The sequence below is a fragment of the Hemiscyllium ocellatum genome, chromosome 2, assembly GCF_020745735.1.
Source record: "Hemiscyllium ocellatum isolate sHemOce1 chromosome 2, sHemOce1.pat.X.cur, whole genome shotgun sequence".
Classification (NCBI taxonomy): domain Eukaryota; kingdom Metazoa; phylum Chordata; class Chondrichthyes; order Orectolobiformes; family Hemiscylliidae; genus Hemiscyllium; species Hemiscyllium ocellatum.
In genome coordinates, this window is record NC_083402.1 from 134,056,147 (window position 1) to 134,079,412 (window position 23,266).

Below are 23,266 nucleotides of genomic sequence, written 5' to 3' on the forward strand. Positions count from 1 at the left end.
TGTCTGAGCTGAGATGACATCTTTTATTAGATAAGGTGAAGCCACCTTGAGAATGTAATTCTGGGATTTACATATTAAAGACATATCACATACCAAAACCACCAAATCCCACTTTAAAAGATGAAAGACTAAGTCTAAATTTGTTTAAGAGCTATAACCTGGTGTTGTGTGATTCTTAACTAAAGTTGTTTAATACTGTGTATCATGACAACTCCATGACACTGTAACCCTTTTTGCTATAAATTGTGTTGTATGATCATGTTCCATAACCACCTGATGAAGAGGCAGCGCCTCGAGACCTAGTGCTTTTAAATAAACCTGTTGGACTATAACCTGTTGTGTGATTTTTAGCGAAGTAATATAACAGAGAACAATAGTGATCATTTCAGAAAGCAACTGATAGGCTCGGGAGCCAATTGGAACTTGCAGAACTCTGAGAGTAATCAGCTCCTGTACCGCCGATTTCCACCGCTAGCTGGCACCATCCGATGGCCCTGGATCTAAACCCTGGTTGCAGAGTTTAATTCACTTTGTTGCTATTTCCGAGCCGATATGACGCCCAGGTATTTGAGTTGTTTGAGTTGTAAGATGACTTTTAAATCTCCGTCTTTGCTGGAAAAGCACCAGGAGAAGTTTTGCATCGGGACTGAGGTCGGAAGAGCGTTGATAACTAAAACCCCTGAAGATATGGTGAAAAGTTTTTCTATATCTTTTGTAATGTCTTTTAAAAACAGACTGTATTTCCAAGCACAACACCACCAAGACGGACTCAGTTGTGTTGCGACTGAGATCTACTTTTAATGTTGGAGAATGAGTATACTTTTTGCAAATTCTTATTTGCATTATCTTCGTGGTAAGCACAGTGGAAGGACTTCACTGTACAAACTTGTAAAGGTTCAACATTCAGAAGTGGAAAGAATTAAATGTGATGAATTATCATGGTCGACGTTATGATTCATATGCATGTCCCTTCTATGAGTTTACTGCTGACCCTTTTTCTTAATTGATGGTATTTTTGATTTTGTTTTAATATTTAAAATGTATTTTTCAGTTTAAATCGTGCGTTTATCACTTAAGCGTCTTTGTATTGGGCGAAAGTGGGGACTGCAGTTGCTAGAGATTTAGAGTCGAGAGTGTGGTGCTGGAAAAGCACAGCAGGTCAGGCAGCATCTGAGAGCACGAGAATCGATTTTTCGGGTAAAAAGCCCTTCATCAGCCCTGACCTCTGTGTTGGATCTAGCCAGACATAACAATGGCCAGCTGCAAATTAATTTCATATTGGAAATGTTAACTTTTAGTTTCACACAATGCTTTTGTTTCATGCATTTGGATGTTCTCAGCCAAGGGCTGTTGCATAAGAATACTTTTTGGGGGAAAAAAAAGTTAAATTATTGGCGTTTATTTCCTTGTTTCTTTCGCCATTGCTATTTCAATCCAGTGTTTGTGGCTCCGTGATTGAAATTGATGGATTGTTCAAAACCTAGCAACAAGACCATGCGTTTATTATAACTCATCGAGTGTGTATAGTGTTTCTAAGTGCTGGTTGCTAGGGCGTAGGCATTACACTTGCCGCAAGGAGGGCTGTATATTTACAGCAACTCTGGTAGGCACAGCCACATTGTTACCGCTAAAGTGATCCCAGTGTTTCACCAGGCGATAGAAATAGCCAGAAGTCAGAGAAAGAAGAATGTGTGAGCAACAGGCAAACTTTAATTCTGCCCACTTTCTGTGTGCCCCAGAAACTCGGACAATACGTAAAGATTCGTGGAAAAAAATAGTAAAGTTAGAAGCAGAATCAGAAATTGCTGGAAAAGCTCAACAGGTCTGGTAGCATCTGTGGAGAGAAATCAGAGTTAATACTTGTCGAGTCCCAGCTATCCTTCCTCTGAATTGGGTAGAGGAAAGGTTATTGGGCCTGGAACATTAGCTCTGATTTCTCTGCACAGATGCTGACCGACCTGTTGAGCTTTCCAACAGTTTCTGGTTTTGTTCCTGATTTCCACCATCCACCCTTCTTTCGGTTGTTGGAATTGGATGCTAAGACACTAACCAAAAAAACCATAATCAAACCATAACACAAATGAAGCAATTACAAGAACAAAAATAACTCTTCAAAGTGACATCCAGGAAAGAGCCTAGACAGTGTTTCGGCCATTTTGGGGTGTGGGGGAATGTGGACTAATCAGAACAGCCATGATCTTAATGCATGGTCGTCTACTCCTCCTGGTTTGTATGTTTGTGTGTTAATCTGAGCTGAAGAGCCTCAGGGGTCCCTTCTAGAGTGCAGCAGAAAGAGGACTTGACTCAGGTATAGTTGGATGAATGGTTGCAAACCTTTGGCAGCATTGGTTGTGAAGGGATGGTGCAAGTCTGACCTGTGTGGCATACCATGACTGCAAATCTCCTGGCAAGGAGTACCACAAACAGCAATAGCAGGAATAGACTTGTATGAATTGATACGTTTTTCCAGGGAGGACATTTACAATCATGAAAAGAATGACATTGACAGGAAAAGACACACTGCTGCTATCAGCCTGTTCTGAACATCTGCAATACATACAAACCCTCCCCACCCCAACCAAAAAGCCTTGAAATCTTCTGGGAGAGTTGAAAACTAGACTAAAAACTGACCAATTGGGGAAAGCATCAGCAACATTACTTTCTAACCCTTTAGATCACTGCAGCTAATCCAAGAGCTCACACTTACTCAATATATTGTGTATTGTTGTATAACACCTTCCCTTTGTATGAAATAGTCTCTGGTCCAACCAGAAGTGGACCCAGCTCCGATTAGAACAGATCAGTGGTAAGCACAAGAGCTGACAGTTACGTTGCACAGAATCTTAGAATGAGTGACGGAACGGGGCATGCATCTTGTCATATCTGTGACAGCTCCTCAGGAACAACTCATTTCATCCCTCTGTCACAACCCAACAAATATTCAGGTGCCTATCTCAGTTCCTTTTGAAAGTCAGTGTTGAACCAGTCTCCACTGCACTCTCAAGCTGTGTGTTTCAGACCATAACCACCTGCTGTCGTTCTCCTTTTCCCATTCACCCCAGTTTGCTGTGCTTTGGTTCTGAAACTCTGGGTCAGTTTCTCCTTATGTGAAATAACTAGACACCTCTCGATTTTTTAAATACCTTTACCATGTGACCTCTTCTCGAAGGAGAACAGCCCAAACTTGGCCAATTGTTTTTTATTCTTTCACAACATGACAACATCACTGGCTCAGGCAGCATTTGTTGTCCACCTTTAATTGCCCTTTGAGGAGAGCCTATGTGACGTAGATGCGCCACAATGTTGTTAGAGAGGAAGTTCCAGGATCGAAACATAAGCTCTATCCACATACCTGAAGTACCCCATTCCTAAAACTATTCTCATCAATCTTTTATGCTACCTCTCTATTGTCTTTATATCCTTCCTCAAATGTAGTGCTAAGAATTAGACATAGTATTCCAGCTAAAGGAGATTCAAAGTTTTAAATTCATTGTAACATCCTTGCATTTGTAGTCGATGTATTAAGTAATGAAGCCCAGGATTCCTCATTCCTTTAAAATTTCCTTCTGAATCTGTTTTGCCACTTTCAGTGAATAGTACACACGTACCTCCAGGTCTTTCTGTTGGACTTATGCTGTTTATTTTCTATTTTCCCTCCTCATTCTGCCTACCAGTATGTCTTACTTGACATTTCGCTGCATTAAATTTCATCTGTCTTGCAGCCATCCATTTCACTTGTTTACGCCTGTCACTCCCTGTCTCATGGTTCACAGTAACTCCTCAATTTTCATCTCTTGCAAATTTTGCAGGTGTGCACACCCAAGCCAACATCATAAAGGTCAGTTGCGAAGATGCATTGTTTTCTGGGAAATGAACCATTTCCTGACATTTAACCCAGTTTCTGCCCCAATTAAACTTGCGATCTTGGTACTGCCTAATCTATTTAGTTGAATACTTTATTCCCTTTGGTTTAACTTAGCCTGTGAGAATCATGTCATTAAGCACTTGCCACTATCCAGGGAAATCTGAAAATAGAATTAACAGCAGTGTGTAGGAGGCTACTACTGAGAACAACAGTTTAAGATGCAGAGGAAAGGTAGATAAGAAGGCATTAGAGAGCACCGGGTCCTATCAGCCCACATCTCCCTCACTATCAGCTGCACCGGTGCAGCCAATGTCCATTTCCATCATCTGGTGTCTCTCTCTCTGTGGCCTGACCTATTGAGTATTACCAGAATATTGTTCGTTTTATAAATTTCAGTCTCTTATAACAGCTTAATCAGCTGAAGGACTATAAGCGACGCCGTGAAGAGCAGAGGAAGCAACGGGAAATGGAGGAGCGAGAGAACCTGGAGGAAATGGATGAGAACGAGAGGAGGTTAATGTGTGATCATTTGACATCTGCTGAACAGGAAGATTTTGCCCAGGTAATGTCGACTAAGATAAGTAGCCATGATCTTAACAAAGTAAACACTTCCAACTTTATCCTAACAAAAAAGTGCACCTACAACATTACTTTCTTGTGATATATTATGTTTGGCCTTAACATTTCTCAAAGGCCTAAGACCCTTTCAGTTTAAAGGTGTCACTTAGGACCATAGGAGATTCTGTTCCTGCATCTTACATAGTGAAGGGTATAGTGGGAGCTGGTGAGGGTGGATTTACAAAGGTGTGGAAAGAATTGTGAGGGTGAAGACAAGGGATAGGAGAATAAGAAATAGGTTACAAAGTCAGGGGCAAGAACGGTGGATCAGAAAAGAGACAAAGGGGATGAGTACACTGCCAAAGCCATGGTGACAGAGGAAGAGACTCAATCAGCTTAACAATGGTAAGAAGGAGGCGTTGGTAAGCCTTTGGGATTTAAAATTAATCAGGCACCTTGATTGGATGAGATACCTTGTAAGGATATTGAGGGAAGCAAGAGTGGAAATTGCAGAGAGACAAACAATAACCTTTATAGTTTCTCGAAACTTTATTATTCAGGATAGAATTAATCGTCACATAAGAGGTTTGATTGATTCACAAGAGTCAATGCACTCTAATTGAGGCCGCATCCTGGTAAACCTTTTTTGCATCCTCTCCAAAACCTCCACACCCTCCACGCAGTACTCCAAAGGTAGCCTAACTAAAGTTTTAAACAGCTGCAACATGTTTCCCAACTTTTATACTCACTGTCCTGACCTACAAAGCCAAGTACACCGTCCACTTTCTTATCTCATCCATTTGTGTTGCCACTTTCACGATTCCTCTATATAGCAATGCTCCTAAAGTTCCTGCCATTTACTGTATGATTTTAGAGAAGAAAGATGAGGGAGATCAGAGGATACATGTAGAAAATGCAGAATAGAATGATGTTGGAAAGAGATTTTATGTCCTTGGTGCCTTATAATTAATGAAATACCTTTTGAACTGTAGTCTGTGACCTCTAAATCATCTTTTGGCCTCTTCTTTTGTGTTCCACTTACCAGGGGGTCTCCGCAGACTTGCATTAAATGTGAGGAAACATGTATGGAACTTGCCATGATCCAAAGAATACACTGGGATAATGAGGCATTGGGAGGAAAAGGTGCATTTTGACCCTCTAAGTGTGAAAAGAAAAATCCATCCCCCCAACTACAAAAATGAAGGTCAATTTGAAAATCAGCATAGTTGTTGCCAGTTTACATTAACAAGAGTTCTTTAGTACAAGTTGCCAAATTTGAATTAACCAGGATCAACTCAGTATTTGGATAATATGCTTGAACCTTTTCAATTATTCATAAGAATATTACTGAATGGCAAATAGAATTAAGGAGAATCCAAAGGGTTTTTACAAATATATTAAGGACAAAAGGGTAACTAGGGAGAGAATAGGGCCCCTCAAAGATCGGCAAGGCGGCCTTTGTGTGGAGCCACAGAAAATGAGGGAGATACTAAATGAATATTTTGCATCAGTATTTACTGTGGAAAAGGATATGGAAGATATAGACTGTAGGGAAGTAGATCGTGACATCTTGCAAAATGTCCAGATTACAGAGGAGGAGGTGCTGGATGTCGTGAAATAGTTAAAGGTGGATAAATCCCCAGGACCTGATCGGGTATACCCAAGACCTCTGTGGGAAGCTAGAGAAGTGATTGCTGGGCCTCTTGCTGAGATATTTGTATCATCGATAGTCACAGGTGAGGTGCCGGAAGACTGGAGGTTGGCAAACGTGGTGCCACTGTTTAAGAAAAGCCGTAAGGACAACCCAGGGAACTATAGACCAGTGAGCCTGACCTCGGTGATGGGCAAGTTGTTGGAGGGAATCCTGAGGGACAGGATGTACATGTTTTTAGAAAGGCTAGGACTGATTCAGGATAGTCAACGTGGTTTTGTGCGTGGGAATTCAAGTCTCTCAAACTTGATTGAGTTTTTTTGAAGAAGTAACAAAGAAGATTGATGAGGGCAGAGCGGTAGATGTGATCTATATGGACTTCAGTAAGGTGTTCGACAAGGTTCCCCATGGGAGACTGATTAGCAAGGTTAGATCTCATGGAATACAGGGAGAACTAGCCATTTAGATACAGAACTAGCTCAAAGCTCAGAGGGTGGTGGTGGAGGGTTGTTTTTCAGACTGGAGGACTGTGACCAGTGGAGTGCCACAAGGATCGGTGCTGGGCCCTCTACTTTTAGTCATTTACATAAATGATTTGGATGCGAGCATAAGAGGTACAGTTAGTAAGTTTGCAGATGACACCAAAATTGGAGGTGTAGTGGACAGTGAAGAGGGTTACCTCAGATTACAACAAGATCTTGACCAGATGGGCCAATGGGCTGAGAAGTGGCAGATGGAGTTTAATTCAGATAAATGCGAGGTGCTGCATTTTGGGAAAGCATATCTTAGCAGGACTTATACACTTAATGGTAAGGTCCTAGGGAGTGTTGCTGAACAAAGAGACCTTGGAGTGCAGGTTCATAGCTCCTTGAAAGTGGAGTCGCAGGTAGATAGGATAGTGAAGAAGGTGTTTGGTATGCTTTCCTTTATTGGTCAGAGTATTGAGTACAGGAGTTGGGAGATCATGTTGCATCTGTATAGGACATTGGTTAGGCCACTGTTGGAATATTGCTTGCAATTCTGGTCTCCTTCCTATCGGAAAGCTGTTGTGAAACTTGAATGTGTTCAGAAAAGATTTACAAGGATGTTGCCAGGGTTGGAGGATCTGAGCTACAGGGAGAAGCTGAACAGGCTAGGGCTGTTTTCCCTATAGCGTCGGAGGCTGAGGGGAGACCTTTATAGAGGTTTACAAAATTATGAGGGGCATGGATAGGATAAATAGACAAAATCTTTTCCCTGGGGTCGGGGAGTCCAGAACTAGAGGGCATATGTTTAGGTGAGAGGGGAAAGATATAAAAGAGACCGAAGGGGCAACATTTTCACGCAGAGGGTGGTACGTGTATGGAATGAGCTGCCAGAGGCTGTGCTGGAGGCTGGTACAATTACAACATTTAAGAGGCATCTGGATGGGTATATGAATAGGAAGGGTTTGGAGGGATATGGGCAGAGTGCTGGCAGGTGGGACTAGATTGGGTTGGGATATCTGGTCGGCATGGATGGGTTGGACCGAAGGGTCTGTTTCCATGCTATACATCTCTATGACTCTAATGTCAAGTTTAGCTCTCACTTATTTGTTTATAATAACAATGCATCTTTAATCTATCATTCACTTCTTTCATAATTTGCCTGCATGTACATACATCCTCATTAGCTTTACGCAGGATAGTCACCCAATTACTTCAGCATTAGCATTGACATCAAGTAAGCTAACCCAATGGTATAAGCAGTTTATTACAGTTTACACAGAACTAACAGTGCAGATACAACCATTTATCCCAGTTGGTCAATGATAATGCTTAGATTGGATAACAGCGTCTTCCCATCCTTCCCCAATACCACTCTCTTCACTTCTCCAGCCTGGATACAGGAAATCTCCCATATGCATGCCAGTGGCATCTGCTTCAACCAGCACACATAGCAGTGACTTCCACATTTTCATCACTGTGTTTCAATGAAATTTCTCAAATTCTTTATTTGATCTGGTAATTTGATATTAACGCCTTTTTGTTCAAGCATCATTTCTCCACATTCTCCTTACTGATCCTCTTTTTTTTTGAAAAAAAACTCTTTATGGTTCTTTCCGTTTATAATCCCTACTGTGGAAACAGGCCCTTTGGCCCAACAAGTCTACACTGGCCTTCCGAAGAGTAACCCCACCCAGACCTGTTCTTCTACCCAATATTTACCCCTGACTAAAGTATCTAACCGACACATCCCTGAACACTACGGGGCAATTTCACACAGCTAATTCCCCTAACCTGCACATCTTTGGATTGTGGGAAGAAACCCGCATAGACACAGGGACAATGTGCAAACTCCACACAGTCACCCAAGGCTAGAATCAAACCCAGGACCATAGCACTGTGAGGCAGCAAAGCTAACTACCAGGCCACCCACTTTTCCAACTTGCTGATTCGATCTGCATTGTTTCAGCTAACTCCTGGTGGGAACATTAAATAAAGAATGAAGCAGGATGCAAACAATAGGGTGAATTTGTCTCAAAATCAATTTAATTAATAACCAACATTCTTGTTGATCATCAGCCAAATCTAACACTGAATGGTAACTAACTGACAAGGGATAAATAAATATGCCATTCAGTGGTGTGATGAGGTTTGATTGTTTAATTCATTGAATCTTTTATACTGCTTCATTAAATATTTAGTTGACAATTAGATTTAATGTTTTATACTTGTCTGCACACTCAAGTACATCTTGTGTGCTTCAGCATAATGAAAGCTGACAGAAATGTGCAATTGTTGTCAATCGATACACTTCGTAAGATGATCTGAGGGTTTTTCATCATTTTAGATTCTTTTGAAGTGGTTTTAGAGGCTGGCTTGAGCCAATATTTCAAAATGCAACTCACGGTGACCTGGATGTAATCTTGCTGTAAGTAGCTGCTGGAAAGTGAATCTTCTACCTTTGTGACTTATCTTGATGAATTCAGCCAGGTTTACAGCTGTGTTTATATTAGTTTAGTGATTCTAATTCTAAATATCTTAAACGTGAGTCCCACCATGGTAATTTGTGTTGCAACATGGTAGGAAGTCAAGACAGAGTTGTCCCCAGGTCTCCATTTGATCTTCGCAATATATTGGAGGTAACATTGTAAGCAGCAATTGGTGGTGGTATGCATCACTCGAAGTCCATGTCGCTGTTACAATACTTTTACACCAGTTTTTTTTAGGAGATATGAACTGTGATGTGTTACTGTTGTGACAGGAGGATATTCAAGCTCCATTACTCCATCAGTTACACCATTAGTATAAATTTGTTGACTCAATTACAAAAATGGCCACCTCCAATTTTTTTATACAACGATCGACAATCAAAGAAATGTCCACTGAATAGAAACAAAGCATTTTCCTAAAGTAAGTGGTAACAACCCATGAACATCTAAACTGTGATCTGGAATTGAAATTATATCTCCTTCATCCCACGCACACTCACAGCACGAAAAGACCGGTTTCTGGAGAAATTATGGTTTGGAAACAAGGGATAAAATGTGATCATCTCCCACATCCACTTCTTTTTGTTAATGAATTGCTGACAGTTATAAATTGACGATAGACATTCAATTTTGAGTGCAATTAGCTTGGATTTGAGACTTTAGAACGTGGTGACAGTCCAGCCTTCCAGGCTTTACTATATAGATAGAAACTCCATCAGATTTCCAGACACTTCTACTGAGGACAGGATTTCAGAAAGACACTTGCAACTTCTGGGGTGTCCTCATTATATTCTGACTTCTGTGTCTGTAGAACTGAACTCAAAGCCAGAGAGAGGGTTGCAAGACCACCATTCATGTCAGGGTACCTAAGTCTTCCCAAAGCTACATCTTGCCAGTAATTAAGCCCACCTACCCCAATTCTTATCTCAACTGCTTTGCTTTGCTTCTTCTCCAAAGTCACTTGATTTTTAATAAAAATGGCACTGCATATTAAACTGCTGGCTTCATTTCTGAGAAATTGTGATTAAAAACTCTTTTTCAACCCAGAAAATGTACCAATAGTCCAGAACTGTGTTTTTCCCCTCAGATAGTCCTGAAAGATAAATATGTATTCCTAGCAGATTGCATAACGTCCAATTTCTTTCCATCATGTGGACCGGGATTCTCGTCCACTCTTCATGTCTGCTAATGACAAAGAGTCATAGAGATGTACAGCACGGAAACAGACCCTTCGGTCCAACTCATCCATGCTGACCAGATATCCTAATCTAATCTAGTACCATTTGCTAGCATTTGGCCCATATCCATGTGTTGGAAGGATTTGCAGATTGACACTCAACCTATCTGTCCATGTCATGTATGTACATTCCATGGCATTCAGACCCAGGAGTGGGTTTTGAAGAAGATCTAGTGTCGGGGATGCTCCCTACTGCAGCTCAAGACCTCTAAGCAGTGAATACATTCTACCATATTAAACAAAGTACAAATAAATCATTGATTCACCCAGAAAAATGTTTGGGGCTTTAGGCAAAGAGGAGGGAGAAGGTAAAAGTTCTGGTGTTACATCTCCTGCATTTGCATGGAATGGTGCTGTTGGAAAGTGAGGAGTGTTGGGGATAACTGAGCAGTGCCTTGAGGTATTGTGGAGGGATAGTAAAAGGGAACAGTAAGGAAAGATGTGTTTGGTGGTGAAATCATGCGGAAGGTACTGGAAATATTGGAGGATGATTCATTGAGCAGAGAGGTTTGTGGTGAAATCACTTGTGTGGACAAGAAGAGACCAAAAACTAAGAGTAAAATTACAAGGAAATCTGTTCAGTGGGCAGGCATAGGCTGAAGTAATGGGTCAATCGGGACAGTCTTTATTGCAGATGTTGAAGCACAATACTGTGGTAAATCATGTCAACATTTGCACATCAAGAAGAATTTGCAGGGATCATCTACCTTTAACACTGCATAGAATTTTTTTTGCGTTTTGTAGTTAACTCTGAAGATCAATGCAAGCAATGTTGGTGCATAGTGATCAGAACTTGCATTTTTAATTTTAGTCATAAATTCGTACAGCATGGAAACAGGCCCTTCAGTCCAACGCATCCATGCCAACTAGGTTTCCTGAACTGAATTAGTCCCATTTGCCTGCATTTAGCTCATATCCTTCTAATAGTTGAGCATTACAGGCCTGTTTAGCTTCTTTCTATCTAATCATTCATGTATCAAAATGATTCCACTTCTTGCAGTTAGAACATTGCTCCCCTCCACATTGGATATGCTTTCTGTTCTTTTGTGTGATGTCCTTCTCAATATTGACATCTTGTCCTTTGGTCTTGAACTTTTGCTAGCTTTTCTGCAAATCTCTCTTCCTCTTTCCCTATCTGTTGTTCTCATTTGGCCTGGTATGTGTCTCAGCATAATTTCAGTGCCACATCTATTCTCTTACTAATATGCACTGTCTGACAATTGATAATCTCAGAGCTTCAGCTCATGTTGATAGATTTCTTGAGAATCATTTTCAGCTCATTCAGCAGACATGCTCTCGTAGTAGGATCACTTTTGCTTAAGACAGATCATCATTCAGTTGTCCAAACTCTCAGGATTCAGCTCGATATATTTAATGCAATGTCATAGACTTCCTCTTTGCATGAGTTCCAGTGTTGATCATATGCCCTTCATAGATGACATTAATATGAGGTTCACAATGTGTCTCAAAAGCTTTCAAAACTTCTTCAGTGAGCAGGCCTGCATCCTGATTCAGTCTGGCTGAAGGACCTTGGGGTGATATAATTGCATGTGTCTGTGAGAAATACAATGTGGTTATGTATCTTACTACTGCTGGAAACCGTCGTTAGTCCCTTTGGGAACTGAGATAGTCTGTCCATGTATTGTTGTTCATCACATGAAGAATCTTGTTCCCTGGCAGTGTTGACCTGTTCTTCACAATTCTTCCAAGGCTTGAACATACAAGTTGTTTTGAGAGTGATTTAATTTGTTGCTTAGAATTTATAGTTTTAGACAATAGCTCATCTCTGATAAATGACCACTTTTACCATTACAAGTATATTTTTGGCAGAAAGATGGACAGTTGTGTCTTTGTTGATGTGATGATTCACACCACACCTGTGACAAGATTTGACAGCATTAGATTGCTTAGTGTGTCATGTTGATGTTGATGTGCTTTTTTAAAAATTTGTTCATGAGATGTGAGCATCAGTGGTTAGATGGACATTTATTGCCTATCTCTAGTTACATTTTAGAGTTAACCACACTGCTTTAAATCTGAACATACATGTAGGCCCGACCAGGTAAGGGGATAATAGAATTTCCTGTATAAATGAACCAGATGAATTTTTAAACAATCAATCATGGTTATGTGGTCACTACTAGGCCGGCTTTTTATCCAGATATTTGTTGAATTCTAATATTGCCATCTGCCAGATGCGATTTGAATTGAAGTAATTAATCCCATGATGTTATCAATATGCCACCACCTTTCCTCTATATTTTTTGGGTCATATGTCTATCTATTCTGATCAGATATTTTATTGTGCCTTAAGTAGTCAACATGTTCTGCAAAATATTCTGCAACAATTGGAATTGCTGATTCTTGAACAATTTTCTAGCCCTGTATTTACTGCTATTGGGATTGCTCATTCCAGAATTAGATCTTCTTATGATTTTATATAAGAGCCCAATGACAACTATGATGCGAGGTGTGTGATTTATATATATTTTAATAACATTTATTTTCAGTTTGGATTTTTGAGTTTGAACTGGTTTTCCACATATCCAGAGGGGTTTGATGATTAACTTTAGAGTATTTTTGTAACCATGATGACCTCTTTTAAAACACAGTGTAAGAGAAAGACTTCACAGAGTATAATAGGTTTTTGTTTACACTGGAAGGAGTTTTAGCAAGCAAGATAAACAGTTGTGTATTAGGCTCCAGTTTGGAAAGGTCAGAGATTGATATTCTTCTTTTGACTGGAGGAAACATTCATCCCTGGGGGGGGGGGGGAGAAGAAAGGTTTGTTTCAGTTTCAATGTAGGCAGTTCTTCAGAAGTCTTGGTGGTAAAGCAGCTGGTGTTGCAAAAGGAGATGGCAGTTTCAAATTATTACAATTTCTTTCTACTGTTAGAAATCTCCACAACCTTAGACCCCTGTTCTCTGGCTGCTCTATCCAATTGATTCAACCATTCTTGTGTCATATTAATAGAGACAATTGGAACAGGAGTAGGCCATTCAGTCCTTCCAGCCTGCTTCACCATTCAATCTGACCACAGCTGATCATCCAACATCCTGTTCCTGCTTTTTCCCTGTGTACTTTGATCCTGATATGAACTTCTTTTTGAAAACATGCAATGTTTTGGCCTCAACATCTCAACTCCTTTCTGTGGCAGAGAATTTCTCAGGCTCACCGCTTTCTGGGTGAAAAGATTTCTCTTCATCTCAATCCTAAATGGCCTACCTGTATTCTCAAACCATGACCCCAGGCTCTAGACTCCCCAGATATTGGGAATTTAGGACAAGTAGCTTCTCTTTTGATGCATGGATGGCCTGTCCTTGTTGGTCAATGTGTGGCAATTCCAGTGGTCATAGGAAGAGCCCTGACACTGAAGAAAGATGGTAAAAGAAGGGGAGGTGTGGCATTGTTGGTCAAGGATAGTATTACAGTTGCAGAAAGGATGTTTGGGGACTTGTCAACTGAGGTAGCATGGGCTGAAGTTTGAAACATGAAAGGAGAGGTCACCCTGTTGGGAGTTTTCTATAGGCCTCCGAATAGTTCCAGAGATGTAAAGGAAAGGATAGCGAAGATGATTCTCGATAGGAGTGAGAGAGACAGGGTAGTTGTCATGGGGGACTTCAACTTTCCAAATATTGACTGGGAATACTATAGTACTCGTACTATAGATGGATCAGTTTTTGTCCAGTGTGTGCAGGAGGACTTCCTGACACATACGTAGACAGGCAAACAAGGGGCGAAGCCACATTAGATTTGGTACTGGTAATGAGTCCGGCCAGGTGTTAGACTTGGAAGTAGGTGAGCACTTTGATGATAGCGATCACAATTCTGTTATATTTACTTTAGTGATAGAAAGGGATAGGTGTATACCACTGGGCAAGAGTTACAGCTGCGGGAAAGGCAATTACGATGCGATTAGGCAAGATTTAGGAAACATAGGATGGGGAAGGAAACTGCAGGGGATAGGCACATTAGAAATGTGGAGCTTATCTAGGACACACAGTAGCTTTTCCTTGAATAAGTATGTACCTATCAGGCAGGGAGGAAGCTGTAGAGCACGGGAGCCGTGGTTTACGAAGGAAATGGAATCTCTGGGCAAGAGGAAGAAGATGGCTTATGTTCGGATGAGATGTGAAGGCTCAGTTAGAGTACTTGAGGATTACAAGGTAGCCAGGAAAGACCTAAAGAGAGAGCTCAGAAGAGCCAGGAGGAGACATGAGAAGTTGTTGGCGGATAGGATCAGGGTAAACCCTAAGGCTTTCTATAGATATTTAAGGAATAAAAGAATGACAAGAGTAAGATTAGGGCCAATCAAGGATAGTAGTGGGAAGCTGTGTGTGGAGTCAGAGGATATAGGGGAAGCACTAAATGAATATTTTTCAACAGTATTCACTCTAGAAAACGACAATGTTATCGAGGAGAATACTGCGACACAGGCTACTAGACTAGGTGTGATTGAGGTTCACAAGGAAGAGGTATTAGAAATCCTGCAGAGTGTGAAAATAGATAAGTCCCCTGGGCAGGATGGAATTTATCCGAGGATCCTCTGGGAAGCCAGGGAGGAAATTGCCGAGCCTTTGGCATGGATCTTTAAAACGTCATTGTCTACAGGAATAGTGCCAGAAGACATTGATTATTTAGTGTCTGAGGATCCAAAGCTACAATCAACCATTTCCTAACTCCGACGTATTTTTGATAATGATGACAGGTTATCATTTGTGTCAGAATAAATATCTATTAACATTTCACCCTTTTTTTAATGCCTTGCTTCTTAATTGTCAGGATGGCCCAAACCTGAGGCAGCAGTGGTTTCAGGAACACAAAAATCAGTTGCAAAACCTGGCCCAAGCTCATGGAAACCACGTCACTGCTCTAATATCTCGTAACAAGGAATTAGAGGAACAGCGAGCAGGTAAATCCTGGGATTCAGCCAAATTTGCTACCACAGGGTAACCATGATTATCCGAGCGTCACGGGCGGGGAGTATTTTGTTCAGAAAATTGAATGTTAGGATAATACAGTTTACCCAAGCATTTAGACCCTGAAATCTTGTTCAGATAATCCGAAATTCGAATAATTAACGTTCGGATAATCGAGATTGCTCTGTATACATGTCACTGGAAAATCATCAAAATGCATCAAGGATCATTTCACATTTAATACAGAGCAACATTTGATTATTGCAATCTCCTTAGAGACGGATAACTTTAAAAAGCAATATGAGTATTTCAGCTGTTGATAGAACTAACTACATGACAATATTTTACTGGAGCAAACATGCTAAAATCCACATTGATGTAATAATAGTTAGTGGACAATCAATACACTAAACTATAGAAAATATACTTGCCCATTAGTTAACCCAACTGAAAGTTCCATGCTGTGTTTACATGGTGTTTCACACGCTCAGCAGATATGTAGCCAAATTCCTTCCATCAGTTCAAAAAGCTTCTTTTTCTTGTTCTATCAGTCTGAGTCTTCTAGTATCCTTTCAAAAGTCTGTTCACTAAATTACATATGTATAATCAAATTGAATCCCAGCATCCTGAAGTTCCTGGGTGTTTAAATATTTACAGGTTCTGCCTCTTCATATAGGGTCTTCATCTCCAGATCACTTTGTCTAATTGAGACCCAACGTCAGTGTCCAGCCCTCCTTTCGTACGAAGGTTTGAAAACTGCCAATGCTCTGAGTTTCAACCCCTGTCTCTGCTCCTGTGACAAAGCTGCCTGACCTGCTGTGCTTTTCCAGCACCACCTGTAATCTAGACTCTGATTTCCAGCATCTGCAGTCCTCACTTTTACCTACCAAATTATAAGGGCCGGTCCCTTGGAATATTTTTGATACAAATTCACCATTTTCCATTCTAGGATCGTTTAATACATAACACAGCCTTGAATTCATAACAAATTCAAGCTAATAAGTAAATATTGAATTATTTCCTTTGCCTTCACTAGAGATTATTGGCAAATGCCTTACTTGCTATATTCCTGAAAGGGAAATAAAACATTTTTCTAATTTCAGTCTTTTGTCTCACTATAGGTCAGCAGTAACATCTTAAGTTTGTTATTCAACTTGTCATTTCTGTCAAAATTATTTGACATTATATTCTGTTATGTGTTTATTATGATTACCCCTGGTGCCATGTCATCAGATGACTTTGTTCCATAGGCATCTGGATCATTCTAGAACTCTTGTCCTGAGCCATACATTACTGTCAGTAAGAGTTTAGTAAATGTGCTGCTGGTTTCTGCAGTTACTTTCTAGTATTATGGGCTGGATTGCCTCTTGCAAACAAGGCATGACTCCATCATCAAATGAAGCTTTGTTCAGTATATACAGGACAAAGAATTCATTCTGCTATTGCAAAACATTCAACCATTTCTCTGTATTTCATAATTTGGTATACCTTGCCCCTAACTCAAAAAACACATCAAGAAACACCAAGCATTATGTTGTGCCTTTCTTGATCTCTTGGTTATTCCAAAATGTTCCCAGTATATGAGGTACATTTGAAGTATAGGCACTGATGTGTTATTGGGAAATGTGGTACCTAATTTGAACACAACAAGGGCCTGCAAGCAGCAGCTACAAACAGCTAGGTAACAGGTTTTTGATGATAATTTGTAGGATATATTTTAATCTGATCACTGCAATAATTCCTATGCCCATCCTGTATTGAGGGACCTTTGCCAGCTCCCTATGAAGACAAATTAGGCCTTGAGTTTATGATTGTAGTAAAAAACTGCATCCTTGATCATGCAGCAACTCTTCAGTACTGGACTGAAGAGTCGTTTGTGAGTACGTCCTCCACAGTTTGGAGTGTGGCTTGAACCTGTAAACTTCAGTCAAAACCACAATACCTCAGGCAGGGTTGCCACTGAAACAGAATGACTAATTGTTAGGTCATGTGCATAATTTTGGCTTTTGATAAGGTATCTTTTGTTGTAGGTAGTTTTATGGAGATCATTACAGGTATTTAGTATTTGTAATTTTACTACAGAGGTTGTGAAAAAATTAAAAGACTTGTCTCAGAAAGGTAAAATCTCTTCGCAAGTGGAGAATATGTTGGCAGAGCTCAAAGCACAAGAATACAAGAACGAACTACTTTTGGAGTCTATGAAGCAACAGCTGGAGATTCTACAGCTGGAAACCATGTGAGTACACGTAACTACATCACCGGGAAAGAGCAAGCATCGAGGAACCTGGTTTCTAACTTTGAACTCTATACCAGTTTGCTCCTGGCTCAAGGGTTATCCAAGGATTCTCTTGTGGTTGTGCTTTTAATTTAATTGCTCACATGCTCTTAGAACAGCCTCTTAGTCCTGTCCATGTCATTAATATTCATATGGACTTACAACTGATCCCTGCCCCTCACACCAGAATTCCTTTTCAGCCTTCAGGAAACTTCCTGAACTTTGGTAGCCAGTGGACAATATAGCCATTGGGATTCATGCTATGTGTTGCAGGAAGTAGAATCCATTCTTCTCACTGTTGTGGCCCCTACTGCAACTATGTTCATTTTGACCCTATCCCCTTCCAGCCCTCACTCGAGAGGTTATATAGTGCTGAAGTCAATTTCCTCATCCACTCTGCAGTCCCTACCCTTGTCCCCGCAAACTGTAAGAACTTCAAACCTATTAGGTTAATTACAAGGGTTGAGGTTGCTCACTTTATTACTGATTCCCATGCTTGCCTCACCCACAGTCACACCCTCTCTGACCACAGTCCATAACTGAAGCACCTAGCCTAAGGAATGTGACTTCCTTCTGAATCGAAGCATTTAGGTAACTTTACCTCTCCTGTTACATTGAAGTGTCCAATTCATTGATCCAGAGCTAAACCTCCTTGAGCTGCAGACACTTAATGTTCACCAGTACCCTATGCTACAGTAGCAACACACCAACTGCATTATCATTTTTATTGGATTTAAGTTAACTAATTGGGTTTCAAAATTAGAAATATCAATCGACTGTTGTCACCAGGTAGATTAACTAGTAAAAGTATAGATTCAATTTATTAATTATCCCCTCCGTGAGGGTTTAGGGTTAGGGTTAGTTGTATTTGTGCACTCAAACCCCATCCCACACTCTGATATTTACCACCGATGTCTATCCTGTGCACCTTTTTTCAGTTCCATCTTACTGTTTCTCCTTTGTCATCTAGGAAAAGGAGATGAGATTAGATTCCCTACAGCATGGAAACAGACCCTTCGGCCCAACAAGTCCACACTGACCCTCCGAAGAGTAACTCACCCAGACCCTACATTTGAACCTGACTAATGCACCTAACACTATGGGCAATTTAGCCAATTCACCTGGCCAGCACATCTTTGGACTGTGGGAGGAAACTAGAGCAAACCCACACAGACACAGGGAGAATATGCAAACTCCACACGGACAGTTACCCAAGGTGGGAATTGAACCTGGGTCCCTGGCACTGTGAGGCAGCAGTGCTAACAACTGAGCCACCACGCTGATGATTGAAAATCTGGATTTGTCCACCCTACCTTTCCTCCTTCAGGGACTATACCTTGACTTCACCTGTGCAATCTCCTATTTTTAGGCAATCTGTTGTTTTAATGGGATGTTGTCTGCCAGTCTTTGATGGCAATTTACTGGTTCTCACCCAGCTGAAGCAGGGTCTCTTGCAATTCACTATTTTTACCCTAGTTTGTGTCTTATCTTTTCCTTAATTAACCCAGATGTTATATAATGATTACAGTTCCTTAAATGTTCCTTTGCTAATACTTGATCCATTTGATTCTCTGCATTCCCCAGAACAGCATTGACCAATGCCCCTTCCCTTGTTGATCTGGAAACACACTGCAATAAAATTCTCCTAAACACTGTCCAGAAACTTGTGCTCCTCTGCCACACTCATATTTTACTCTTATGTATATTCATGATTGAAGTTTATAATTAAACCTACTATAGGATTCTTGCATGTTGCTTTAATTTTCTTGCAGTTTTGTTCCATTACATCTTCCCCATTACTTGGTTGTATGTAGGATTCCGATATCTTTTGGTTTCTCTATTGTATCTTAACTCCAACTAAATAAATCTTTAACGTTAAAAATCACACAACACCAGGTTATAGTCCAAAAGGTTTAATTGGCTAGCTCCTTTTCCACCTATCCACACCACCCTCTCCTCCCTGACCTATCACCTTCATCCCCTCCCCCACTCACCCATTGTACTCTATGCTACTTTCTCCCCAACTCTACCCTCCTCTAGCTTATCTCTCCACGCTTCAGGTTCACTGCCTTTATTCCTGATGAAGGGCTTTTGCCTGAAACGTCGATTTCGCTGCACTTTGGATGCTGCCTGAACTGCTGTGCTCTCCCAGCACCACTAATCCAGAATCTGGTTTCCAGCATCTGCAGTCATTGTTTTTACCTCCTTAATTGGAAGCACACTAGCTTTCGGAGCGACGCTCCTTCATCAGGTGATTGTGGAGGGCTCGATCGTAACACAGAATTTGTCTGGAACAGATAATCAGTTTTTCAATGTATAATTTCAGTTACATCACACTGCAAATTTTTGCTATAAATTCTGTGTTACGATCGAACCCTCCACAATCACCTGATGAAGGAGCGTCGCTCCGAAAGCTAGTGAGCTTCCAATTAAACCTGTTGGACTATAATCTGGTGTTGTGTGATTTTTAACTTTGTAGACCCCAGTCCAACACCGGCATCTCCAAATCATAAATAAATCTTGTCCTTGATTTGCAAAGATATCCTCTCTCTCTAGCACTTCATGATTATTTTAATCAACACTGCTGTCACTCCTCCTTCCCCTTCCCAATCAATCCTCTGCGTACCATGTGACCTTTCTAGTCTTTCAAGTTTTTAAGCCAAGCCTCCATTATTGTCACATCGTAGTTGCAAATAGGCCTCTCTGACTGAACCCTCCCCGACTGCTGCTTCGTAACCTTTTACTAATGTCAGCACATTCAGATCCCTGCACCTCGAATCTAATTTAGATCTTTACTACATTTCTTTTTAATCTGATCTCACTAATACCTGACTGTTTCGCATTCCTGTGCTATTTTTAACTGCCATTTCTCTGCGCACCTTTGTTTGCTACAGCGATGACTGCTAATTCCCATGTCTAGTAAAAAATGAGGTCTGCAGATGCTGGAGATCACAGCTGAAAATGTGTTGCTGGTCAAAGCACAGCAGGCCAGGCAGCATCTCAGGAATAGGGAATTCGACGTTTCGAGCATAAGCCCTTCATCAGGAATGCTTTCCTGGGGGGTGCAGTGAGAGAGAGACTCACTGAAATCCTTGTAGAGGGAGGAAGAGAGCTTCTTCAAGGAAGGCATCCTTGCAAGAGGATTCGCAGTAGGTTAAAATCTTCGAGTAAAAAATGAGGTCTGCAGATGCTGGAGATCACAGCTGAAAATGTGTTGCTGGTCAAAGCACAGCAGGCCAGGCAGCATCTCAGGAATAGGGAATTCGACGTTTCGAGCATAAGCCCTTCATCAGGAATGAATTTAAACTCTGCCTATCTGCCTTTTTGGGATCCACTTTGCTAGTTTTTTTTCCCCCAAATTCTCTAAACTCTGACTGTAGGACCCCATTCCCTTGCTATCTGTGTAATTGATACTAATATGGGGCACAAGCCCTAGCTGTTCACCTTGCACTTAGAGTGCTCAACTCAGTGATATATTTGAGCTGACACAACAGAGAAAACGTCATCATGTTTTAAGCTGCAGATGCCAGTCTGTTACTTATCTATCAAATTCCCGATCACTGTTGCTTTGTCAATCTTCCTTATGCCACCCGTATATCTAAGCCATCTCTGCGGCTATGGATTTGGCTGTGAGCATTTGTAATGAATATTGGTTGGACAGCAATCATGTGGTTGCGCTATCTGCCTGGTCCTTCTTGACTGTCTGATGGCCAGCCGTTCCCTCTCTGCCCATAAATGTTTGAGCTGTGGATTGGTGATGTTCTCATGCATCTCTGTGGATGCGAAACAGTGACAGCAGTTACTGGAAAAGTCCCAAAACCCAGAGCTTGAGCTGCTACAGCTGACAAGACTTTCGGCATCTGTGGAACAGGATTCTCACTCCACGTTTTAATGCTGACCTGCCATATCTCCCTTAATTAAATGTTTAAACTTAATACTTAAATGAATTAAGAGCCAGCAACTCACCAATCAACTCCTTCTCCTGTATTGATGATAATTTATCATATTGAAAGTTATTGTAAATGTTTTGCTTAATTCTTATTACTGATGCATCTCAGATTTTAATTAACTGCAACATTCAGGCCCCTTTGGTATGACTGTTTCTTGCTACATTTTTTGAATCCCTTAGCTTTGCATTTATTTCATGTATTGTTTTGTGAGATTGGCATCTCCAGCCAGGCTAGCATTTGTTGTCCAACCCTAATGCCCTTGAACTGAACGACTTGCTAGGCCATTTCAAAGGGTAATCAAGAGTCTATCACATTACTGTAGGTCCAAAGTCACATGTACCAGGTGTATTCTGCAACAGTTCATGGTGACATGATCACCATTACTATGACTAATTTTTAACTCCAAATTTTATGATTTGAATTTCAATTCCACCAGTTGCCATTTGAACCTACATTCCCACAGCATTAACCTACGCCTCTGAATCACTAGTCCAGTGACATTACCACTGCACCACTATCTCCATCCCAATTTAGCACTGCTGATAATTAGCAGTCTTATTTTAGTTTTTATACTAATTAATCAGTCTAGTTTTACTTTGTGGTTATTCAATTTAGGTAACGTTAAATGTTTATGAATATACTCACATAACTCCTTCACCTGTATCATTATTCACAATTTATTCTCTCTAAGTGGAGTCAGTCCCTCAGTTTGGTGATAGATCACAGATAGTTCATGTATGTGCCTAAACACCCCTACCAGCCTCACATTGTTCTCTCTTTTTCAGCTGTTACTTTACTCCTGTTGTTCTTGCAGTGCTCTCTCGTTCCCCCCAGCTTCCCACTGCTACTTTATTCCCACTCTTTCTCGGACAGCTGACTGACTATCCTTACAATGCTCTCACCCCAGCGTGCAAAGAATTTATAACCTTGCACCAGGGTGGGAGATTTAAATAAGTCAAGCTACAAATGTTCAATGATCACTAGAATCAAATCAACACTTACAGTCTGTCTTAATGATTTGAATGTGGGATAGAAAGTACTAAACTCAAATTTGCATATGACATTACAGATGAGAGAGTAAGTTGCAACAAAGAAATAAGGAATTCACAAATGGATAGGGATAGGTTGGGTGTTTGGGAAGGGAGATTGAACAGTTTAGGTCTATATTCTGTGGAGTTTAGAAGAATGAGAGGTGATCTAATTGAGTTATATAAAATGCTAAAGGGAATTGACAAAGTAGACATAGAGAGCATGTTTCTTCATGTGGAGCAATCTAGAATGAGAGGGCATATCTTTAGGTTAGTGGGTACCAGATTTAAAACAGAGATCAGGAAAATTACTTCTCTGAAAGTGTTGCAAATCTATGGAATTCGCTGCACCAGGATTAGATTAGATTAGATTAGATTACTTACAGCATGGAAACAGGCCCTTCGGTCCAACAAGTCCACACCGACCCTCCGAAGAGCAACCCATTCCTATGTGGTGGATGCTGGCGCATTGATTACATTTAAAGAGGAGGTAGGCAGATTTTAGTTGAGAAATGAGTGGACGAGTTATGGAGACTGGAAGGAAGTGGAGATGAGCAAAGATGAGATCAGCCATGATTGTATTGAATGGTGGAGCAGGCTCTGCTGGCTGAATCGCCAACTCCTCATTCTTATGTTCTTTTATGAATAGAAAATGCTGGAAGCAGTCAAGACTTTTGCTTCACTGCCTGGATCTAATTGAGTTGCTGTCTTCCTAGCTTCTTTGCCCAGCTGTTGGAAATAAATACTAGACTCACTCTAAAAGTCATTCAGCTCAAGTGCAGCTACTTTGTTAGCATAGTACATGGAATTGAGACTAAGTTCTTGGCAA

At 40.8% G+C, this 23,266-nt stretch overlaps 1 protein-coding gene across 1 annotated transcript in view; it reads left to right on the forward strand.

The window, feature by feature from the left end:
• The first annotated feature begins 552 nt into the window (after nt 1–552).
• The window catches only part of LOC132829025 (coiled-coil domain-containing protein 17-like), a 57,797-nt gene continuing 35,083 nt past the window's right edge, over nt 553–23,266 (forward strand). The window contains exons 1-4 of the mRNA XM_060846297.1: nt 553–690; nt 4,275–4,427; nt 15,048–15,177; nt 17,267–17,420. Of these exons, the coding sequence (XP_060702280.1) occupies nt 553–690; nt 4,275–4,427; nt 15,048–15,177; nt 17,267–17,420 (575 nt within the window). The remainder of the gene's footprint in view (nt 691–4,274; nt 4,428–15,047; nt 15,178–17,266; nt 17,421–23,266) is intronic.